Below are 23,948 nucleotides of genomic sequence, written 5' to 3' on the forward strand. Positions count from 1 at the left end.
ATATTCTTTGGAGGATTCAATTATTTTAACAAAATATAGGGTGAGTTAATTGTATCATCATAACATAACCTTAAACACCACACAATCCAGTTTTATTACCTTTGTATAGTATCCTTAACCTAAAAATAACAGAGTACTTTTTATTTGTCATAGTTACTGAACATAAAGGAGCAGTGTGTAGGGTGTAGGGAGATCTACTGGTCAAAATGAAATATATTCATAACTATGGTTTCATCCATAATCACCTGACACTAATATTTGTATCTTTGTTAGCAGAGAATGAGCCCTTCATATCTACATCTTGGATGTATTAAGATAAGTGGATACAGCATTGGAGGCAGGGCCCTATTCATTCCAATGAAAGTTGCTCAGTGGTGCATGAATTTGTCTTAAGAGTTGTAAAGTTCACTCATAGCTGATCCAGAGTTTTTTTCCTTTCTCTGTTCATAAAATGTCCAACATAAAGTCCAATCGGCTGGAATGTGGGACTTGCTCCATCGGCCCCACAGTGTGCAGGTATTTCCGGAGGATCCAGGTAATTTAACTTTTTTGGCTTCATGCGCTACCGAGCCACTTTCATTGGAATGAATAGGGATGTTTCCAGTTCTCTTTCCACTTTATACATCCATGGTCTAGGGACTTACCGATACATATAATCTCAACACTATAGGCTACTAAATTCTACACACTAGACCTTAAAGTATTTACATTGTATGTTTCTTACATCTTCTAGTCCATTGTGTTTCAGAAATAATGATTATTTTTTACTAAATGTATATGACAGCTATAGTCTGTAGTTACTGTGCAGACATGTAATGAGTTTAGGCTATAAAATATGATGCATTGCTATAGGGCACCTACATATAAAGTCTTTAAAACTACAACATTTAAACACTGCTTACAATAACCCACTTTTATAGTGAATTATAATAACTGACACAACTGACCATTTCCTGCATAATGAGTATTTTTATTTTGTGTATTATACAGTAATTGAAATAATTATTAGACGACCTTTTTTCGTCAATTTCTTGTTCATTTTAATGCCTGTTACAACTAACATTTTCGATGGTTTTCTGGATAATCACCAAAATCCTTTTCAAAAAAACCATAGAAAATGTCGAGATATCAGCTCTTAAATTAAACTCCTATGAGCTTTTTTGTTGTTATCATTATATTTGTACAAACAAATGTACCTTTAGTTGCACCAAGCAAAACTGAAGAATAGGGTGCTCTAATATTTTTCCATGACTGTAAGTAGGTACATTGTGTATTATGTACTTTTATTTAGGAACAATTTGCATGCATGGTGTCACTGAGTACTTTCAAACTGATATTTTTGTAGCACAAAAACGGAACAAAAAAAACTCCTAATACATCAAACTGGCTTTTTTTTTTAGTATGGAGGGCCTCTTTTGTGTTACGTCATAGCATGAGATGCAGGAGAGGCGGGTTGACATTGAAAGGGGGCCGTCTTAAAACCGTGAAAACCATTCAAAACCGGCAGAGGGAAAGCAACTCCCAGTGTCCATCACTTCACGGCATCCAGGCATCAGCCACCCAGCAGCAGCTACCAAACAACAAGCCACCCGGAGAGCAAAAAAAAAAAGATGGCTCCTATCTCCATCAAGACTGTTTTAATCAGTGAAAGTGTGGACCCTCGCTGCAAGGCCATTCTGGAGGAAAATGGCATCCGAGTTACGGAAAAACAGAACATGAAGAAGGATGAATTACTGGCGGAGATTAAGGTAAAGTGGCACCCTTGTGCGGGCTCACGTGCACCGGGAGTCGTTTTGGTTTCCACGCAACACGCACCACTTTTCTAACATTGCTAAAAAAAAAAAAAAAAGTTCAGTCGGTCTAGGCTGCATCATGTGAGAGGCTCGTGTGATTTATGCCGCTGCATTTTTTGTGGGGGGAGATGTTTTAACAGAGCTGCACGTGTTTTTTTTCCATGCAAAGTTTAACCTGTGTGCACATTATTAGGCTCACGCTGTTCCTGTATTTGCCGAGCTGAGGTGTGACAATCGATTGTACATTTTAGTACCGCCCCTTGGGAGGCTGATGCAACTCATCCCTCACTTTACCGGCTCTCCCATCAATCTCTGAGTGCCACATGCTGCAGATTTGAAGCCTTTATCAGCTTAATGCAGAAGCTGTGCATTTACCTTTGTAGGCTATTATAATTGAGATTCATCAGATTAGATGGCTTGAAGTTGAAATGTCCTCACAGGCTGCAACTTGAATGGATTGTAGTGTTATGCAGTAGATTCAGGGCTGGACTAATGCTGTATGAGGCCCAGGGGCAATAGTAAGTCATGGGCCCCTTTTCAACCATCAACTAGGGATGAAAATTGATAATATTTCAATCTGAGAACATTATTGACACTGCCGTTTTTTTGTTGGATGAGTTTGCTTCTTTTAAAGCGTCTCTCAACTGTTTTATTATCTCTAAATCTGAATATTGTGCAGATTAAATGGGAATAGTTGTGACCCATTTGTTTTCATTTAGTCCCAGTCAAAGAAGTCTGCTAGCCTGCAGGATAATTAATCTCGGTAATACATGTACAGCACTATTCAGAATCAGAAGCATCATTTGTAGATTATCAAATACATGGAAGTCCTGACATTTGTTGTGTCAGCGTAATGCCTGATTCCACTCTTACTTCAAATGATGATTAAAAGCTGCACTGTTTTCATGTTTCTCATGCCCACACGCTGCGGATTTGAAGCAATTATCAGCTTAATGCAGAAGCTGTGCATATAATAGAAACACAAATTTACCTTTGTAGGCTATTATAATTGGGATTCATCAGATTAAATAGTTTGAAGTGGAAATGTCCTCACAGGCTGCAACTTGAATGGATTGAGGTGTTTTGCAGTAGATTCAGGGCTGGACTAATGCTGTATGAGGCCCAGGGGCAATCGTAAGTCATGGGCTCCTTTTCAACCATCAACTAGGGATAAAAATTGATATATTTCAATCATACCAAGAACATAATTGATTCTGCCCTTTAGTTGGATTAATTTTCTTCTTTTTAAGCCTCAGCTCAACTGTTTTATCTTTAAATCTGAATATTGTGTAGGTTAAATGATTGAATAGTTGTGATACATTTGTTTTCAGTCAAAGAAGAAATCCGCTAAGCCTGCAGGATAATTAACCTAAGTAATGCACGTGCGGCACTATTCAGAAGCAGTAGCATCATTTGTAGATGATTAAATACATGGCAGTCCTGAAACTGAAGCCCATGCTGTGTCAGCATAATGCCTGATTACACTCTTACTTGGATTGATCATTACAAGCCGCACTGTTTTCATGTTTCTTTGTAAAAGCCATGCTTTCTTCTTCTCTACCTCGACTCCTTCTTGTTGCAAGTGTCCAGCAACGTAGACATAAGTTTGACACGGTTTTTCAATGAACAACTGTGATAAAAACAGGCATTTATAAGCTAAGAGGCACAGATTGAAACCAGTTTTTACAACTAGAACCGGTTCTTGATTCCCATTCCAACCACCAACCCCTCTCTAGCTCCCCCAAACCAACTGGGTTACATAAACTGTTCCTGCCCTCATGTGTGTCAGTTATGGTGCTTTTCCCCCTGGTGCTCATTTCTTTGAGTCCAGACCAAGAAGAAAATCAGATATTGCTGCTTTTAAGGTCTAATTATTTAAGTTTTTCAGAATAAGTAAGTCATTAATTGGACAGTTTTTGATTTACTGCATCACATGTTGTATATTTATATTTATACTTTGTGTTTACAAAGGGGTCATGAAAAATTAATTTCTGAGCATTGACAGTCAAGGCTGGAGCTCAGATGTCATACACAGTAATGGAAGACAGGAAAACGCAGCATTACATAAGCTATAATACAGCGTGCACAAGCTAGACGCACCTCTGGTTAAACTCCCTTTTACTTTCTGATGTGTGGGGAAAAACCTGCACACTCACGTGTTACCATGGTTACAAAGTGATCTTGTATAAATATTAGGCCTCACATCGATGACACAGATCAGGTGATCACTTTGTTGACAGCTCACAATCAGCTGCTGTTAAGGTTTTATATTTGCTGCAATCACACAGGCCTTTGGTTTGGTCTGTTTGCTTTCACACCACAAAAGAACCAAACAAGAGTCCAGAGCCTGGAAGTGGACCAAGACCCTCCTTTTCAGACGGTCTCTGTTGTTTATTCTGCACCAGAATTGGACTGATGGCTTTCACATTAACCTAAACAAACCATACCATCTGGGCAAGCCAGGTCAGGTGCCTAAGCACATTTATTTAACCATGCACCATGTATTCTTTACCTGAAACATTTTAAAGCATTACAAATGCATTTTTTTAAACTAGAAGGGCACAGACCTCCACCAAGGCCATGTCCTACTACAATGTTGCCAAAAGTGAAAAGTAATTTGTGAATCATGCTCCAAAATGTAATGGTTTCATGCAGATTGGGCTTGTGTTTTTTTCTGTAATCCTGTTGAGGAACAGGAAGACAAGCCAAAATGAACCTAATACATAACCTCCTTGGCAGGTTCTACAACACAAAGTAACAATGATGGTTATTGTGTGAGTTTATACAGGTGCATCTCAATGAATTAGAATATCATAGAAATTTTAATTTATGTCAATGATTAAATTCAAAAAGTGGAAAATAACACATTATATAGATCCATTACACACATAATGAAACATTTCATGTCTTAATTGATTTAATTTCTTCTAATTATATTGATTATGGCTTACATTTAATGAAGACCTAATATTCAGTGTCTCAAAAAAAAATAATATTACAAAAGGCCAATTTTAAAAAGTGTGTTTAATATGGAAATGTTGGCCTCTGAAAAGTATGTTCATCTATATGCACTCAGTACTTGGTTGGGGCTAGTTTTTTCACTACAGGGCATTTTGCCACTTTGTACAGTTGGTAATCTTGAGTAGATAACCCAGAGATATAAAACACAATTAGACCAAATGCTTTTCTCACCATCTTATAGGACTACGACGGCCTCGTGGTTAGATCTGCAACGAAGGTAACTGCTGATGTCATCAATGCTGCTAATAACCTCAAAATCATTGGGAGAGCTGGAACTGGTGTGGACAACGTGGACGTTGATGCCGCCACAAAAAAGGGCATTATTGTCATGAAGTAAGTCTGTGCACAAATCTGATTCAGTGTGCATTTTAATTCAGTATAATGTACTGTCCATTAACTGTAGACTGTTTTCTTTAGCACACCTAGCGGTAACACAATCAGCGCAGCAGAGCTGACCTGTGCCCTGCTGATGAGCCTCTCAAGGTGAGATTAGCAGCTGTCAACATGTCTTTTTAATTGCTTTGAAGTACTCTAAAAAATGCCTTTGTTCTGCCATTCATTCATCAGAAATGTGCCTCAAGCTGCAATGTCGATGAAACAAGGGAACTGGGATCGCAAAAAGGTAGGCAGAGATTCTGGCTTGCCCCCGTGTGCTGTTTTGAATGTTTGCAGTTGGCACACAAAGCGATTACTGTTGCATGGTCGGCTCCATTGTCCAGCCAGGCATCACTAATCAAACTGGACACTTGGACAGGGTCATTGTTTTGTTTCTAATTTTACAGTTCATGGGTGCAGAGCTGTATGGCAAAGTACTTGGAATAGTTGGACTTGGAAGAATTGGAAAGGAAGTGGCATCCAGAATGCAGTCATTTGGTATGAGGGTAAGTAGTGAGATTAAACATGACAGGCCTGGGCACATTTCTCAGTGCAATTTAGTAATCAGATGAAACAAACAGGGCAAGATGTTTTTTTTTTCTCTTCCTAGACAATCGGCTATGATCCAATCACTCCTCCCGAGGTGTCGGCCAGCTGGGGGGTGGAGCAGATGTCTCTGGAGCAGCTGTGGCCCCTGTGTGACTATATAACTGTCCACACTCCCCTCATGCCCTCTACTGTTGGTGAGCTCTAGTGAAGACTAAGTAGCTGTGATAAATTGTGGAATTTCTTTTTTAATTTTTTATTTTGCCCAAGGTCTGCTCAATGATGACACGTTTGCTAAATGCAAGAAAGGAGTGAAGGTGGTGAACTGTGCACGAGGGGGCATCATCGACGAGGATGCTCTGCTCAGAGCTCTGGAGTCCGGACAGTGCGGAGGAGCCGGGCTGGATGTCTTTGTTGAGGCAAGTTTGTTACGCCTGCAAGGGGATTATGTTTTCAGCTCTGTTTTTTTCACTAACTACAGTAAAGCTACTGGGCTGATTTTTCCTGAAACCTTGTGAAAGGGTGACGTTTAGGACAAAGATAAGCCGTGTTTCCATTAGGGGAAAGAGTGGCTGCTGGGAAAGTCTCAGGCCACGCCCTCTCAAATGTCCGCTCACTCAGCGTGACTCCATTACAAAAAAAAGGCCCCAGAGGGATTTGTAAGGTGACGTATGGTTTTCGATTGTCGTGTAATCGCTTAGTGACAGTTTCAACAGTGACGTCACATACGCAACAGATTTAACACGGGAGACACAACTGTGGCCGCCATTGCTAACTGTGCACAAGGTCCACCGCTGATCATAAACAAACCAGCATGGCTAATTATGCACAGCATCTCCACTGATCATAAACAAAGGGGCACACAGTGTCCACTGCTGATTGTGAATTAACCGACATCGCTAACTGTGTCCTGCAGTCCTCCTGCAGCAGAAGCACATACACACTGAACTGCTCGCGAGCTAACTGTTAGCCTATTAGCACTGAGCTACCATGCACCTCCTTCCGCGACGCTGGACTGCACTATGAGGGCAGGAAATCACGCCTTTCGGCGAGTGAGACCCGCCTCATTCCGTATATTCGACTGTAATGGAAACACCCCTATTGATGGATAGATAGATAGATACTTTATTTATCTCGAGGTAAATTCAAGCATCCAGTAGCAGCATTCAAACATACATTGAACATACACTTATACATGCATTAAAACATAAACTTAGCCTAGAAATAATTAACCTATGATAAATCTGAATTTACATTAAAAAAAAAAAATTGCTTAAGTATTTACATTAAAAAGAAACCCATCAAATTTTCGAGTGGATCTGAATCACAGGGAGGTTACACAAGTTATTTTTCACAGATTTTTCATTGTTTAACACTGCAGAATAGGGCATATAAGACTGCATAAGGTTTGACTCTCACAAGAGTGGGCAGTCAAAATATAAACTGTGGATCCAAGGATTTAATTGGCACTAACCAGAAGGATGGAGTAAAAGAGAGTCAAGTTGAAAAGAAGTATTAAAGTAGGACATGAAACACTCGCCATCTGGGCAGTCTCATTTAGAACTAGTCAGCAAAAAAAGGGAGGAAAGTGCCAATGTGGCTTTAATTACTGACTAAATATGCTGATCAAAAGTGCTGCAGTACCACTCTCAGCCTGAACTGTTACTAAAGCACCAGAGGGAGGCGCTGTTTTACACGAACTTCAATGTCCCTAAACTTATGAGGGGGAAACACATTTTAATGATCAAAACGGTTAAGCAAGGGCAGGGCTGTATGCATATTCAGAATGTTTGTGGGAACACAACCACACAAACACACAACCACACACTCACACACACACTCACACTTACACTCAGACTCACACTCAAACTCACTCTGTGGGATGAGAAAAACAGTCCTGCGTAGGGCTCAAGAGCATGGCCCCGTTGGAGGACTGTGATCCAAGTTCTCGTCTAGTTGGAGCATGACATAGTTTATTTTATATCTTATTAATATTAATAAATGTTTGTGTTTTTGTTTATGCCACAGGAGCCTCCTAAGAACCGTTCACTGGTCGACCATCCTAATGCCATCAGCTGCCCCCACCTGGGAGCCAGCACGAAGGAGGCTCAGGCTCGCTGTGGCGAGGACATCGCTCTGCAGATTGTGGACATGGTGAACGGCAAGAAGCTGGTTGGAGCAGTAAGTTCTACTCAGTTCTTAAATGCCTTTTCAAACAAATAAACTCTCACTCCTCGAAATTAGATATTATCATTAAAATAATCCGACCCTGGTGTTTGCATTAGGACATTGAGTCACTGAAGCAGTTCACTGTCCAACCGAACAGACTTTCAGACTTTCAGACGCACATCTGAGAAGTTTATGATGGAGCTGTCTTGGAAAAGTGACAAAATCTCTCATGTACGGTGGCCCTGAGGACTCGACACATATCAAATAGTCTTTATTGTCATTATATAGTCAACTATACAACACAATTAAAAGTGCAAATGCTTAAGGTGCATAGTTAAAGCAATCATGGCACAAAATAAACATGAGTAAAACATTTAAAAATATTTTAGAACACTGAGCTAAGACGAGGACAAAAACAAGGATGTGTAATGTTATAAATAAATATAAAAATAAATAAATTACCAATTAGAAGGTTGCACCACACTGGAAACGGTTTGCAGGAGACACTAAAAAGTGATGCACAACCTTGGGATTATGTTAAAGTAAATTGTTACGTTATTGAAGTCAGCTATCAGTCAATGGTGCTGGAAAAATGACCTTAAATCAAATTTAACATTGTAATTGCATGATTCAGATATTATTTTTATTTTTATCTGAGTGCATGCATTCACAACGATGGAAGGTCAATTTAAATAACCTCATAATCCAGAGGGAGCAACAACAAACATGACCCGACCTTATGACATTCTGTTGTGAGCTTCTCACAAAAATTAATCTGAATATAAATTTGCTTGAGTTGCATCTATTTGCATGTGTTTTATTCATTTGCAGTGCGTTGAGCTCTCAGGGCCACCATTCTCTGCCCCTAGTGTACAATTCTTCAGGCTTTGCTTTGGGAAATAATGCATAGTTCAGACACCATAACATTATAATGATCACATCAATACTTTCCCGTGTGAAATCCTACTAGTGCAGTGCCCGTAGGACGTATGTATTCGTTAGCATGCTAATCGTGAGATAGCACATTACGCAGTATGCTGCACTAAAAGTACATTAACATGAACCCAATTAGCTGATATACTATATCTCATATCAAATGATTATGGGCATTACGCTAAGCAACATGAATGTCATCCCTGAATTACATATTAATGCAGCATAAGAAGTGAATAAAGCTAAATCTCCGCTTAGCATGCTAGTCGCAAATAAAATAATTTGCACATTACATGCAGACCACTAAAACGTCTGCAACTCCATAAAACACTTACTTTTCATAAGGTTCGCACACCATCCAGCACATACACATTGGACGTTGATATTCGCTGGAAACTATTCAAATATTATTAGAAAATCAAACCTTGTGTTGCACTTTAAAACTCTCAAAGATAGATAGGCTAAATAGACTTACAGATGAGATGAGTCAGGGTGGAAATCCAGAGTGAATTGTGTTACTGACCAGGTGTAGGCCTATTACACAATGGGGCGGAGCTCCCCTAAAAGGCGTCCGATTAGAAACAGTGCAATGCCGCAACACGTCCTACGTAAATAATGATATTTATATTTATATATTTATATTTATAAAATCTTCAAAATCGAGGATGCACACCTTCGTGCCATGCACAAGCCTCTAAATCTTAGGTCAGTCTGACTAACGGTCAGCGAGATATGCCCTAGACACACACACACACACACACACACACACACACACAGACGCTTCTTGCTTTTATAGATAGATATTAAAAGAAGTCTGTGACCTGAAGTGTCATCTATTGGACTCAGCATAGTGTCCTAATGCCATGTAATTCCAGAGGAAGGTATGTTTTCATACCAGCCAGAAACCACAACAGGTGTTTTGATGATTTTTATCAGCTGCCTCTCTTTCAGGGTGTGTTTGTGTGTCAAAGAATCAGGGCCCCTTGTTCTACATATGTGGATAACCGAGTTATCTAGATGAAAGTGATGACATTGTTGATAAAACCGTTAAGAACAAGAAAATCCAGACTCATGGCAAATTATCTGGAGCTTTTATCATAGTAACTAGTCTTTAAACCCAAACCTGCAAAATGGCAAGCTTATTGACCCAGACGGTGCCATATATACTAACCAACTTTAGCTGTTGCTCACTTTCTGGGATTCATAACGAAAAAAGTGTTTGTGTGTATAAATAGTGATGATTTTAGAAAATAATTAATTGTTTTTTAAAATAGTTGACGATTAACTTAAATGGTTGAAATGAATCTTTGAAGCTCAAATGACCACTTATCCACACTTGCACATGATAACACTGGATAACATTTATTTTTAATTGAAGATAAAAGTTTGAGAATAAAAAAAGACAAAGGCCATTTTTCTGAAAAAAATTCCAAAGTTAAAAAGACAAATGGAGCCTGAATGTATTTAATTTGACATTAAATGATGCAACTAAAGCTGGTTCTTGGAGACATCTGAAAGGTTTAATTTTCATAAAAGGGTTATGCTTTCCGCTGAAATGTCTCGTTCTCATGTCTATGGGGAAAAAACAAATGGCACCTTTAACAATGCAGTTACATAGAATGAGGTTCTTAATGCATCAATACATGCTGGGAAACTCAACACACCTTCCTGATATAACCACAATCACATGATCAGAACTATGAAGTTGATCTCAACACAGGGTCAATCAGCAACAGTTCAGGAGCTTTCTACCTTACTACATGATCTTCCTTAGTGGATGAATTTATTTAAATCAAGAGGAACAATCTCAGTCAGATCACACAATCTTCTAAGGTCGTGTAGATTATGTGATGTGCTCAAAAGATTAAATACTTAATAGACCTTGTGAGATTGTTTTAGCTGCTGCTGTTCTCAAGGTCATAAATTAACTAAGAATGTAGGTAGATCTCTCCAGAAGTCGCCTCCTCTCGATCCGCTGATTTGTCAGTTTATTCAATACGTGGACACGTCATGTCACCAAGCAGAGAAGACAGTTCTCTTTCTGCTCAGCACACACAGTATGTGACCTGACCTGTTAACAAAACTTTCAAAATGCAAACTCCTGACTTGATAGGACTTGCAGAGATATTATTGGAGACACAGATTTTGCAATAAACAATAAAACACTTTTTGTGATTATAGAATCTTACTCTAAGTAAGACAGAGAAAGTTTAAGTAGATGGATTAAATGTATTTAGAGTAAATGTATTTAGTTTAAAAACAATATTAGCACATGATCATTGTAGCAAAACATCTTGCATGAATCTATAACCGACAAAGAGATTACATACACAGATAGTGAATTATGCATGCATACATAGTAGGGTTGTCACAATACTAAAATTTTCAACTTGATACCGATACTAAGGAAAATATTTGATACTTTTTTTTTTCAATACCACAAGGATAAAAACAAAGACCCCAAAATTTAACAGAAATATTTTTATCAACAAGAAAAATGCAACATGTAAAAATTAACAGAACCACAGGTTAAATATTTATAATAAGAAACAGTTGTGCAAAAAGAAACTGCAACTATGATAACAAGCTTCAGGTCTGAGGCAGTGCAAAAAATAAATAAATACAATAAACAATAACAATTAGAACAATATTTTGAGTTTGTATGGTTTAGCTGCTTAATGAGTTGTTGGATCGATACTTTTGAAAATGAGTATCGTATCCGGATGCAATGTTTTTAGTATCGATACTTTTGACAACCCTAATAGATAGTGACCTACGTCAATCAGATAGTGATCCCCAGCCACAGAGACAGACAACAGAGACAGAATAAGAGAAAGAATAAGAGATAATTCTAACACACACATACATACGGACACACACACATACATACGGACACAAACACACACATACATATGGACATACACACACCTGATTTCCTCGGGTGGGATGTTCCAGAGCCTCGGGGCCCTGACTGTGAACTATCTGTCCCCCTTAGTTTTCAGCCGGGCCTCTGGAACAGTCAGGAGACCTCTGCCCGAGGATCACAAAGTACGGACTGGTGTGTAAGGTGTTAAGAGGTCAGAGACATAGCAGGGAGTGAGGCCATGAAGGCCCTTAAAGGAACACTCCACCGTTTTTTCATATTAAAACATGTTATTCGGGTAAGTAAGACGAGTTGATACAGACCTCTTGCGTCTCAATGCGTGCACTCAATCGCCCTGGCGCGCGGAGCTACTTGGCTAGCACTTAGCACAATATCATCACTTCCGCTCCCTCTCACTTCCGTCAGGAGTGATGATATTACTGCGCCGAGTCGAAGTGCTCCCAAGTGCTATTCCGCCATACATTATAGTTATCCTTTTTATCCGCTTCGAAAAGCGCCACGTTTTATTTTGTGTCGCCATACTTGGTCGTTTAACTACTCGTGTAGCTGTATTTAAATAGGGAAAACGTGGAGGAGTTTGGTCGCTTCTAACTGTCCATCTGTTTGGGTCCTAATGAATGAACTGGGCTAAGCTAAGTGCTAGCCAAGTAGCGCCACGCGCCAGGGCGATTGAGTGCACGCATTGAGACGCAAGAGGTCTGTATCAACTCGTCTTACTTACCCGAATAACATGTTTTAATATGAAAAAACGGTGGAGTGTTCCTTTAAACTTAATCAGTAAAATCTTAAATCAATTCTAAATCATACTGGGAGCCAGTGAGAGGACGCTAAAACAGGAGTGATCCTGTTTTCTTGGTTCTCGTTAAAAGTCTGGCAGCTGAATTCTGGACAATCTGGAGTCTATGAATGGATTTTTGGTTCAGGCAGGTAAAAAGGCTGTTGCAGTAATCCAAGCGTGATGAGATAAAAGCATGTAAAATAGTTTCTGTGTCTTTCATTCAGTTCACGAATCCACTCTGATTCCATGTGTCCACTCTTTTGTAGGTCAATGCGCAGGTTCTGGCCAGCACCTTCTCCCAGGAGTCTCACCAGCTGATCAAACTTGGAGAAGCTGTCGGAGCTGTGCTGCAGTCGTGCACTTCGTCTAAGAAACCGTTCAAACATGTCCAAATTAATACTAAAGGTAAAACTACTGGTCTAACCGGTTTGTGTAACCTGAGGGGGGATGGGGGGGTTAAATCATGGAAGACAATATTGTACTAGTGGCTTTTGTCTCCCTCTGGTGGTATGATGGTGAAACTGTTAAAATGAGATATTGCAGGAAAGTATGACATTATAAGAGTTTTCCTAAAATCAAGAATTTTGCTTTCACTTGCCAGTAGTGACAGTTAACACTTTGTACTGTTTTCTGCAAACCAGGAGACTGCATGAAGTCCTCCACTGGTTACATGACTTCATCAGTACTGGTCGGTCTGCTGAACGAGGGATCTGGCTGCTGCCCGAACCTCATCAACGTGCTGAGCCAAGCCCAGGAGTCTGGAATCACGGTACAACATGGTCCCAATCTGGCAAATGCCACATGATGATAATAACAAGTGCATGTCTTAATAAAATAATATCTCCCCTATGGCTGGGTGATTAAAAAAATATATCAATATATTTTTAAATGTGATATGGAATTAGACCATATCACATATATCGATATATTTCAATTTTTTTCTTTCTTTATATATAAATGCTGCCCTTATTAGGGTTTGCCACATTTAGTTATTTTGTAATGTTCGTTATTCTTTTCTCATATAAATATATTTATTTCAGGAAAAGATTGGCCTATTTTATTTCATAGGCTATTTTTATTTAAGATATTTTTTTTTATTTAAATGTGCACTTTATGGAGCTTTAATTAAAAAAAAAAAAAGGTACTCCTATCGTTATACAGTATTTATATTCACTCAAATTAACGGTTTCAATAAAACTACTTGTAACATGTCATATTTAAGCTTTGATTTTGACTCTCACTTTTCAATAAAAATATCAGGATATATACCGCATGTCGATATTCAGCCTGAATATATCAGGATATGACTTTTGGTCCGTATCGCCCAGCCCTAATCTCTCCTACTTGTGAACCGACTCTTCAGGTAAACCATGCTCACCTGGCGTCTGATGGGGCTGCCAGTGGAGTGTGTAAAGTGGAGATCGAGGCCAAGGACTGCAGCTACAAAGCCAGCGGTTCAGTTCAAGGCGGCGTGCCGGTGCTGCTGGAGCTGAGCGACAGTGTGTTCAGACAGCCTGTCGCTCTCACTGGAAACCTGCTGTTCTTCAAGGCCTCCGCAAGTCCTCAGCTCCTGTCCTCAGTGGCTGGTAAGAACAATCAGAATAATGTAGTTAATCACTTATGTTCAGAGGAAATCAATCCTATAACCGTGAAGTTGTTAGAATAAGTATATCATTGTATCATTGGTCATTGTATTAACACTGTGGATGGATCTGAGGCAGGAAAACAGACTTGTGACCTGGCAAGTGATGGTACAAAGGCTCAGCTATTCAAAACCTAAAACAAACAATTAGTGAGTCGTGTCATTTTTCGAGTAGGTTTGTGCTGATTATCCCTTCAGTCATTGATATATGATCTGATCATCAATGCATTTTTCCAATGCCGGCAGTGTTGGAAGAAGTATTCACCTCCTTTACTTAAGTAAAAGTACTAATACCACACTGCAAAACTACTCAACTACAAGTAAAAGTCCTGCATTCAAAACTTACTTCAGTAAAAGTACATAAGTATCAAAAGTAAAAAAAACTTACGCAGAATGAACCCACTCAGATTGTTTTAAATATTCTAAATACATTATCAGATTATTTGTATTGATGCATTTATGTAAGCAGTGTTTTACTGTTGTCCAGATAGGGCTCATTTAACTTCTTAATATAGTTTTACATGCTTTAATTTAAAAATGTGTAATCATTTTAAATTTATAGTAATATTTCATGTTGAATCTGAAAAGAAATGTAACTGTCAGCTTAATGTAGTGGAGTAAAAAGTACAATAATTGCCCCTAAAATACAGTGAAGTCGAGGTATAAAGTTACATAGTTATGTGGAAATACTCATACTATACTGCACTATAAGTACAGTACTATGTCTTAGTTACTTTCCACTACTGTACGCCAGTATTCAGGCAATTTTAATGAACTTACTAAGATGTAATTTGTCTCTAAAATCAGCGCTCTACTTTGCATTTAGAGACATTTCTGGTGAAGCAGCACGTCTGCTCGCCTGTTAATCGGCACGAGAGACGAGTGAATTTTTAATCCTTCATTACAAGCCTGTTTGCTCTCTTTTCCATGGATCCGACACCTTTATCTCCATTCTCCATATGCCTGCTCACTATAACCTAAGAGTAGAAACCATCAACAAACTTTCAAGCCTCAACATTTTACTGAGACACCAACAGAAATCCATCACGGTGTCAAGGACTCATTTTGGCACCGACAACAGCCTCCCTTTGAAGAGTTAATTCATTTAATATAATTTGATGTGATCTTACACCTTCATGTGTAAATGGTTTCTGATATTCAAGCATTTTACTTAAGTTTGAAATATATGAATGTATAAAGTTCATGATTGTTTTATACGTACAACTACACCCAGACTTCACAGCCTCACAGGACATTGGGGGAAAAAAATCATAAAAACCAGATCCAGAATGCAACGTTTTTATTTTTACACATGAAGACAAAATTTCAAAAAATAAATAAAAGCATTTTGAATACTTTTCCGAATCAGATCTTCATGTCCATAAAAAAATCTTACATTTCTGAAGAAAAAAAACAACACTTTGTAATACTGGAGAAATCATCATAAATCACTTTTATTCCCGTCTAGTTTTATATATCAAAATGTACATATCAAAATGTAACTTTATACTCTTTTAATCATCATATAGCAGTTTTAAAAAAAAAAAAACGGGACTCTTACAGCTAAAACCTTCAGTTTGCTGCCCTCTGTGACTTTTAAATAAGTAAGAGATAATAGATTTGAACAAAGATTCAGTTATTTGCTGCAATATTCAGCATTTATCAAAACTGTTCATTTTAAAAAAATATGATTGCAGATAAATTGAATTAAAAATTGTATTAAAATGCTATTACTAATCTGTTGTCGCCCAAAACACTATCTAATTTGTTTCAATTTTTGTCATAACATGTACAGTCCAGCCCTTTGAGGCAAATCTGTAATTTGTGATTTTGGGCTATATAAGTAAAATGTGAAAACACTCATTATTCATGTACATACAGTCATGGAAAAAATGATTACACCGCCCTTGTTTTCTCCAATTTCTTGTCCATTTTAATGCCTGGTACAACTAAAGGTACATTTGTTTGGACAAATATAATGATAACAACAAAAATAGCTCATGAGAGTTGAATTTAAGAGCTGATATCATTTTCCATGGTTTTCTTGATAATGATTATGGTTATTATTAAGAAAACCATGGAAAATGGCTAGATATCAGCTCTATATTAAACTGAAGGCTGAAGAGGAGATTTAGGGTTCAAGGAGGCTTTCAGTCTGGATGAAAGATAGTTCTGAGTTATGACTTCTAATGACTGTTTTTCTTTCTTTTAATTGACACCTTTTTCCTCTTTTCAATTGTTCTTTGTTTAGGAGTTCTGGCCACAGAGGGAGTGGAGATTGAGTCCTTCAGTGCTCCTGCAGACCGCACTGGGGACCTGTGGTACTGTGTGGGGGTGTCCTCTCTCCCACGGGACCTCAGTGCCTTGAAGCCGTTGGTTAAGGAGGCTGCACAGATCAGCATCTGAATGACGGCCGCCATGCCTTCTGAAACTCCTAACATCTTCCAGAGTGTCTAATATAATTGATCCGTCTTGGTCTTAGTGTTTACAACTAACAACTTTGTCTAGAAGTTGAACCTTTGCTGTTTAAAACATTTTGATAACATTCCAGTGTTTAGATGCTTTTTAAATGCACTTTGATGAAGTAAAAAAAAAAGAAGAAATGTTTCTGTGTTGTTTAGTTTGCTGCTTGACCTTTTTAATGCAGAGGTGTAAAATAAAACGCTTTCTAAAAAACACAAGTACAATTCCAACATATGAGCAGTTGAGTGGTTTCTTTTTTTCAGTGAACTTCACACTTTAACATCTTGAAATCATGTCAGTTTAAATTAAGCAGTGAAACCGATAGCTCTATTCAAAGCCACCAAAGTTCTTTGACAAAAACAGTAATTTTACCTGACAGAACATGCTGGATCTATTGGTTAGTTTATTTGGTGTTGTGTGACTTTGGTGAATCCAAACTAACCCTTTAAAAAACAGCAAACTCTCACAATAACGCAAAACAAACCAACCGATCCAGGCAGTGGAACACCAGCTACTCCCTCGTACAGCCAGGAGGTAAAATTACGCTTTTTGTCAAAGGAGTCTAGTAGCTTTGAAGAGTGTAAAAATGGATTTAACTTTACGCCTGCCTACTTTCTTCAAGCTGGGAGTGGGCTGACCACCATCTACTGTAGGCAGTATACTATGATGACTATGGGTGAGAACTTCATACAACCAGTGTTGGAATGTACAATTTTGAGGTACATGTACTTGTTTATTTCAATTTTATGTAACTTTATACTTCTAATTCACTTCATTAAGTTGCCAGCTTTAGTTACTTTTCAGGTCAAAATTTAACATTAAAAAAACATGATCAATTTAAAATGATGCATTTTTATAAATTAAACCTCATAACAGTCTATAAAGCAGTTATAGTTGAAACGCTGGTTATATAAATGCTTCAGTACAAAAAAATAATATATTTAAAATATATAAAACAATTCGAGTGAGGCCATTGTGCATAATGAGTACTTTTGAATGCAGGAATTTTACTTGTAGTGGAGTAATTTCTCAGTGTGGTATTAGTAGCCTACTTTTAAGTAAAGGATCTGAATACTTTTCCCACCACTACAAAAAAAAACTTTTAACTTACACCAATGGCATCAGCAATTTGTGAAACAGGCTACTGCAGCACATTCAATTGCATCCCTCATAAATGGGCCATTGTTCTATATGACTGTTCTATATACTGATATTTATGTCCACATTGTACTGTAGGCTATGACCTAAAATATTTCCCCTTTGAAATGTTTTCCACCGTTGTCTCATGAACTGAGTGCTGTTTTTCAAGATAAATATATCATGCAAATAGTTGTATACAGTAAAACGAGATACCAGCTCATATCTCTTGAGATCTTGCGCATGAGTGAGAAAGCTGCAGCGTGCTGTTAATCCTCGTTTGGATTAGTTAAAGCCTTGGCCACACTGAAAGTGGGTTCACAACACCATGGCAACGACAAGAGTGGGGGGAAACATGAATGACGGCTTCTTGTCGGTGCTGCAATGAAGGCGACGCTCATTTGTATAAGATTTGTTTGCTGTTAGTGGAGCGTCTTCTCCGCCTGTCGGCTCCTCTAATGCGCCGTCCGAGCGCGCATCACGAGACCGTGTATGGAGGTTATATTTAGGCTCGCAGAGAAAATAGCGGTGTTGGGTGAATCCTCTGAAAGGTTGCTTGGTTTTGTCAAGGACCTGCTGGTGGTGGAGAGAAGAGGAGGGGGAGGAGGAGGAGGATGGACGCTGCACAAATACCAAAATAGGATCTGCTCGCGACAGTGCAGCACGAGCTAAATTGAGGTCCGTGTGTGTGTTGTTTTTTTTTTTTGAAGAGGAGCGTTCAGAGAGAGAGGACACTGTCGAGTGAACAGCACGGGTCATTCATGGAAATAGGATGAGAGGTAAGCTTGTAGTTTCTCATGAATGTCGCCTTCTCTGTATGGATTTAATGGTAAATAATCGGACATTGACGCTATTGCTTTGCTTTACTGCCAGCTGATTTGACCTCTGACATATTTCCATGCATTTCCCCCAGATACCATGTCACACAAGCAAGCTGAAATCTACACATATGACTTCTGTGACGGTGACCATCCAGTGGAGCTCCTGGATGCTCTCAGGCATTTCTACATTAGTGGCCTGTTTACTGATGTTACTCTGCAGTGTGGCGAGTCCGGGCAGGTGTTTCACTGCCACAAAGCACTGCTGTCCGCCCGCAGCTCCTATTTCAAAGTTATGTTCACAGCTGACATGAGGGAGAGGTCGAACAGCGTCATCAAGCTCACCGGGGTGGACTGCAGCGTCCTGGCTGCTTTGGTGAACTATGTGTACACAGCTCAGGTGTGCATCACTGAGAGCAACGTGCAGAGTCTGCTGGAGGCTGCAGACCTCCTGCAGTTCATTTCTGTCAAACAAGCATGCGAGGAGTTTCTCATTCGCCTCCTGGATGTGGACAACTGTTTGGGGATGCACGCTTTTGCACAGCTGCACCTGTGTCCCGGCCTGGAGAGGGAGGCCCGCAGGATGATGCTGAGCAGGTTCTCAGAGGTCATTCAGCAGGATGAGTTCCTCGAGCTGGATCGTGAGAGGATGGGATCCGTTTTGGCTGCTCAGAACCTCACCGTGCAGAGGGATGATGTGCTGATTGATGCTGTGGCCAAATGGGTGACCCATGACTTGGATAACCGTGTGCAATGTGCTGCAGAGTTGCTGCACTCCATCCATGCGGACCTGGATGAGATTTACTTCAAAGCTACTTTAGAGATGCACAGACATTGTTTGCTGAAAAGTGAAGGGAAGTTTAAATCTATGATCGTTCAGGCTTTAAGATCCAATGGCAAAGTGATGTCTGCAAGCAGAAAAATGTCCTCCAGCATGTATATCATCGGCGGTTACTACTGGCACCCTCTATGTGAAGTTCACATATGGGATCCTATCAGCAACACCTGGGTGCAAGGAAAAGACATGCCTGACCCTGCAAGAGAGAGCTACAGCGTCAGTTTACTGGGAGCAAATATCTATGTGACTGGTGGTTACAGAACAAACACTGTTGAGGCGCTGGACACAGTTTCGGTTTATAACTGTGACTATGATGAATGGACCGAGGGTTGCCCCATGATCACAGCCAGATACTACCACTGCTCTGTGGCTCTGCACGGCTGCATTTATGCTATTGGAGGATACAGAGGAGGAGCTCCCGAGCAAGAGACAGAATGTTATGATCCTTTGAAAAAGAAATGGCTCCCTTTGGCCAAAATGATCCAAGGTATGCAAAACATTAAGTGACATATGCATTGAAAAGGAAAGAACACACAAATATAGAGAAAACAAAGTCACTGCAGGGTCAGCTTAGCAGCTGTTAAATCACATCACATGTTTTTCATCAGCAGATGGTGTTTGCATAGTTTTCCTGGCATTGTAGATTACAGCTGCAAAGATTAGTCGATTAATTGATTAGTTGACAGAAAATGTAGTGACTGCATAACTGAATAATTGTTTTAGTTTTTAAGGCTAAATAGCTAAACATTTAATGGCTTCATGCTTCTTCAATGTGAGACATTATAATAAACTGAATAGATTTACATTTTTAGGTGTTAGTTGGATGAAACATATTAAAGTTTTCGCTTTGGACTCTTGGAAATTAAAGCAGACTATTTTCTAACATTTCATTGACAAAATGATTAATCAGGAAGATATGCCAAGATTAATCAATGATGGAAACAGTACTTGGATCCAGTCCTATTGTAAATGTTCAAATTCCCCATTGTTTTCCTGAGCAGTTTAAGAACTTGTTGGCTTTAAAGCAGAGTTTTAAAGTTAAATCTTAACCTTCAATCTGCTGATGAAGATCATTATTAAAAGCTCCTGAATTGCTTCTCAATGGAACTTGTGATTAGATTACTGATTGAAAGTCAACCTACGAGCCCATCAGCTATCAGTCTGACAAAAATAATATATGTAGATATCTGTTTATAGAGATTTATTGAGAGTCAGTATTTATTTATGTAAATCTGGATGTGTTCTTGCAGTGTATTGGGCTTAAAAGGTTCATTCTTGACCTTAGCTATAGCAGTCAGACTAAACTCTTTACACAAGTTCCACTTACTGTCAGCTACATCTCGGGTGCGTCATCATTAGCTGGAGTTTGCTCAGTTCCCATGGATATGCTTCAGTTGTCATAACAACTGAATCGTCTCTTGAGCCTAAATACAGCTAAGACCTAGAAGAAAGTCAGGGGGGAAACAGAGTTAAAAATAATACATGATTTCACATTTTTTACAACCTAAAGCTGCACTGAACAATATTTTCATACTAATACTGGATCAAATGACTACTTGTTTGTGAAAGTGGTCACTCGCATTGATAAATCCACAGAATTATCACCCAAATCTGTTGACTGTTTGGCTCAAAGTTATGAAGGATTTTATCACCTTTTAGCCAAGCAGCAACTTCCGGGCCTGAAAAAGGCAAGCCAGTGCAAAATAGCCTTAAGCCTGCAATATCTCTGATGGCCAGTAGGGGGAGACTCTCTGATTGCAAAAAGAGGCCTGATTGTATAGAGCAAATATTTGTATACAAACACTGAGAATGTGCATGCTGCTGGTTCCAAAAAACATGGACAACCAATAAGAACACTGTGAACACAAAGAAAAACAGCTGGCAAAAAAACTACTTTCTTACAAACTTTTTTTAATTTTACTGTCAAAATGCTTTCTCGATAACATAACAACTTGCCACTTGGGGATATGTAATAGTTAATACCAAACTGACATCAGAGAATGGGGTAATGCTGATGGTATTTGGTAAAACAATTACTTTTTTATTAGTACCTTTTTGGTTTTGGCAGCCCACCGCACAACGCTACATGTTCAAAATAGATTATGACTCTTGCAGTGATTGAAGTTTTCTGGTGTATTTATGCCTACTTTTGATTCTTTCTGCAAATGACATGCGTACGAAATTGTGTGTGACGCTAAGGTGACTGATAAGGGGTCTATAATATTATGAGAAATATACGTGTGATATGAGGAATATGAACCAACTTCTCATTTAATTTGTTAGTAAACATTTTGCGAAATCTTAAGTCACTGACATTTATAGACATGATTCATTGTCAAATTATACTTATAACTTCTGTTTCCTTTGAAGGTGTGGGAAATGCCACTGCGTGTGTCATGGGAGATAAAATCTATGTGACTGGAGGTCATTATGGATACAGAGGAAACTGCACCTATGACAAAATTCAAGTCTACAGGACAGATGTCAACGAGTGGAGTATTACTACAATAAGTCCCCATCCAGGTATGAGAAAAGAAAAAGAGAATGAATTCATGAAAATATGCTTTATGAGTATTGCATTTTTTTTTTGTTTTTATTTTAGCATTTGAATCATTTTACAAACATAAGCATTTTTAAACATTTAGACATTTCCTGACATAAGACTTTTAATAAAGGACATCATAATAAACATCAACACACAAAATATGAGGGGAGAATAGACAAATAAATAAATCAGAAAAAAAAGGAAAAAAATAAAAATGATTATTATTATGTATCAAATGTATCTGCAGGGAGACCCCCACCCCCCCAATGAAGTCATCTTCAATCAGAGGTTAACAGAGAATGTTGCTGGTTTAAACACATGATGAAACGTTTCTGTTTAAATGTCAAAACATATCAGTGCAGAGAGTGAAATCCAGTTCTATAAACAGAATCATTGTTCTAATAAAAATGGCATAGAAGAGAAATTAACATGTTATTTATTTATACATATACATAAATAATAAAAGCAAAGTAAATAAAAGAGGTGTGAAATAAGTAGATAAAAGGGGATAATAAGAAAAAGTATATAAAATTACTAAATAAAAAGGTACAAGAAGTAGATTAAATTAAGGAATAGGTAATTATGAAATAAAATAGTTCACAGGTACAAAAGTATTAATACTAGCAACGACAACAGGCAGAGGAAATTATATCTTTCAATGGTGGCTAAGCAAGACTTTCCAAAGAGGAATTCAAATAGGTATCTCTTTTCAACGGTATTCTATCACATCATCCCATCCATCAAACAACCAGGTATTGTGAAATACAGCTCCATCTTTGCGTAAAAGAGTCCATAGTTAGCTGCAGACTTGCAGTCATTCGCTCCATCATGTAGACATTTTTCAGTCTGTGGACCCAGTGACCTATAGAAGGCTGTGATCATTTTCTTTGCTGCTAAAACCCTCAGTTTATATCGCTGATCTGCATTATATAGGTCTTTAGGTATGGCATGAGTATTGCATTCTGATTAAAAGTCTTTCTGTTTTCAGAGTACGGGCTGTGCTCGGTGTCTCTCGACAACAAGCTGTATTTGGTGGGAGGACAGACGGCCATCGCAGATTGCTACGACATGGAGAGAGACGAATGGAGACCAATATCAGTGATGAAGGAGAGGAGGATGGAGTGTGGGGCGGTGGTCATTAATGGATGTATTTATGTAACAGGAGGATATTCCTACTCAAAGGGGACTTATCTGCAGAGCATTGAGAAATACGACCCTGAGTTGGACTCTTGGGAGATTGTGGGGAGCCTTCCAAGCCCAGCCAGGTCACATGGAAGTGTTTGTGTCTACAGTGTTTAGTGTCAAAACCTAATCACATCATTTTGTGCCAAATAGATCAAATATTCTGTCTGCAAATGTCTGGAACACTATCACACAACATGTTGAGATGGCTCTGTATTTAGAGAGCTACACATTTGCCAAATTGTCAATATAATAACAAATATTTCACTTAAAACTCAGGGGCTTCACAACTTTACCTTTGAGCATCTGTTTTTATTTTATTTTGAAAGGAAAGACTGAAGAGAGAATTAAAATTATTATAACTGAGTATTATTCAAAGTCACTTTACTGAAACACAGAATCAACCTCAGACTATTGATGCAATAGCAAAATAACTGTTTTTATTACAACTGTACCATTACTTGATTAAATAAATAACTACCCATATGATGTAATATCTGCCTGAATTAATCTGGAAAAGTTTCATCACAATGTATCTAAATAGTAGCACTGACATTTATGTTGACATGCCCTACACCTTTTGGAATTTGTTAATTATGGTATAAACAGTCGCTTTTATGTAAAGTGTTCAGGATTTTGCTGATATGAGGAGTTTACTGACATTGGTTTGAATGTAAAGGTAAGGAAAATATGTTTTTATAGTAACATAAGAGTCACACAAACCTGACAGAAACATGACATGACAAATATCATGAGCATTAATGTTAGTTCAAAGTGTCATTTATGTTCATGACATATCCCATGTCATGTTTATGGAACGCTCA

At 38.5% G+C, this 23,948-nt stretch overlaps 2 protein-coding genes across 3 annotated transcripts; both read left to right on the top strand.

Moving 5' to 3' along the window:
- Positions 1–1,587: 1,587 nt before the first annotated feature.
- phgdh (phosphoglycerate dehydrogenase) lies at positions 1,588–16,822 on the top strand. The gene is made up of 12 exons (XM_059343040.1): positions 1,588–1,748; positions 4,996–5,147; positions 5,232–5,297; positions 5,382–5,436; positions 5,597–5,695; positions 5,800–5,932; positions 6,006–6,154; positions 7,764–7,916; positions 12,766–12,904; positions 13,141–13,268; positions 13,863–14,085; positions 16,393–16,822. The coding sequence occupies exons 1-12, from the start codon at positions 1,611–1,613 to the stop codon at positions 16,545–16,547; spliced, it is 1,590 nt and encodes a 529-aa protein (XP_059199023.1). The 5' UTR covers positions 1,588–1,610; the 3' UTR covers positions 16,548–16,822.
- A 1,552-nt stretch (positions 16,823–18,374) lies between these two features.
- On the top strand, positions 18,375–23,606 carry klhl23 (kelch-like family member 23). Of its 2 annotated transcripts, XM_059343117.1 has the most exons (4): positions 18,375–18,520; positions 18,655–19,884; positions 21,768–21,920; positions 22,931–23,606. In XM_059343117.1, exons 1-4 carry the CDS (start codon positions 18,514–18,516, stop codon positions 23,239–23,241), a joined length of 1,701 nt encoding a protein of 566 aa, XP_059199100.1. In that variant the 5' UTR covers positions 18,375–18,513; the 3' UTR covers positions 23,242–23,606. The 2 variants fall into 2 exon arrangements, with proteins under 2 accessions (XP_059199100.1, XP_059199101.1); XM_059343118.1 differs by lacking the exon at positions 21,768–21,920.
- The last annotated feature ends 342 nt before the right edge of the window (positions 23,607–23,948 follow it).

This window comes from Centropristis striata, chromosome 10 (genome assembly GCF_030273125.1).
Source record: "Centropristis striata isolate RG_2023a ecotype Rhode Island chromosome 10, C.striata_1.0, whole genome shotgun sequence".
NCBI classification, from domain to species: Eukaryota; Metazoa; Chordata; class Actinopteri; order Perciformes; family Serranidae; genus Centropristis; species Centropristis striata.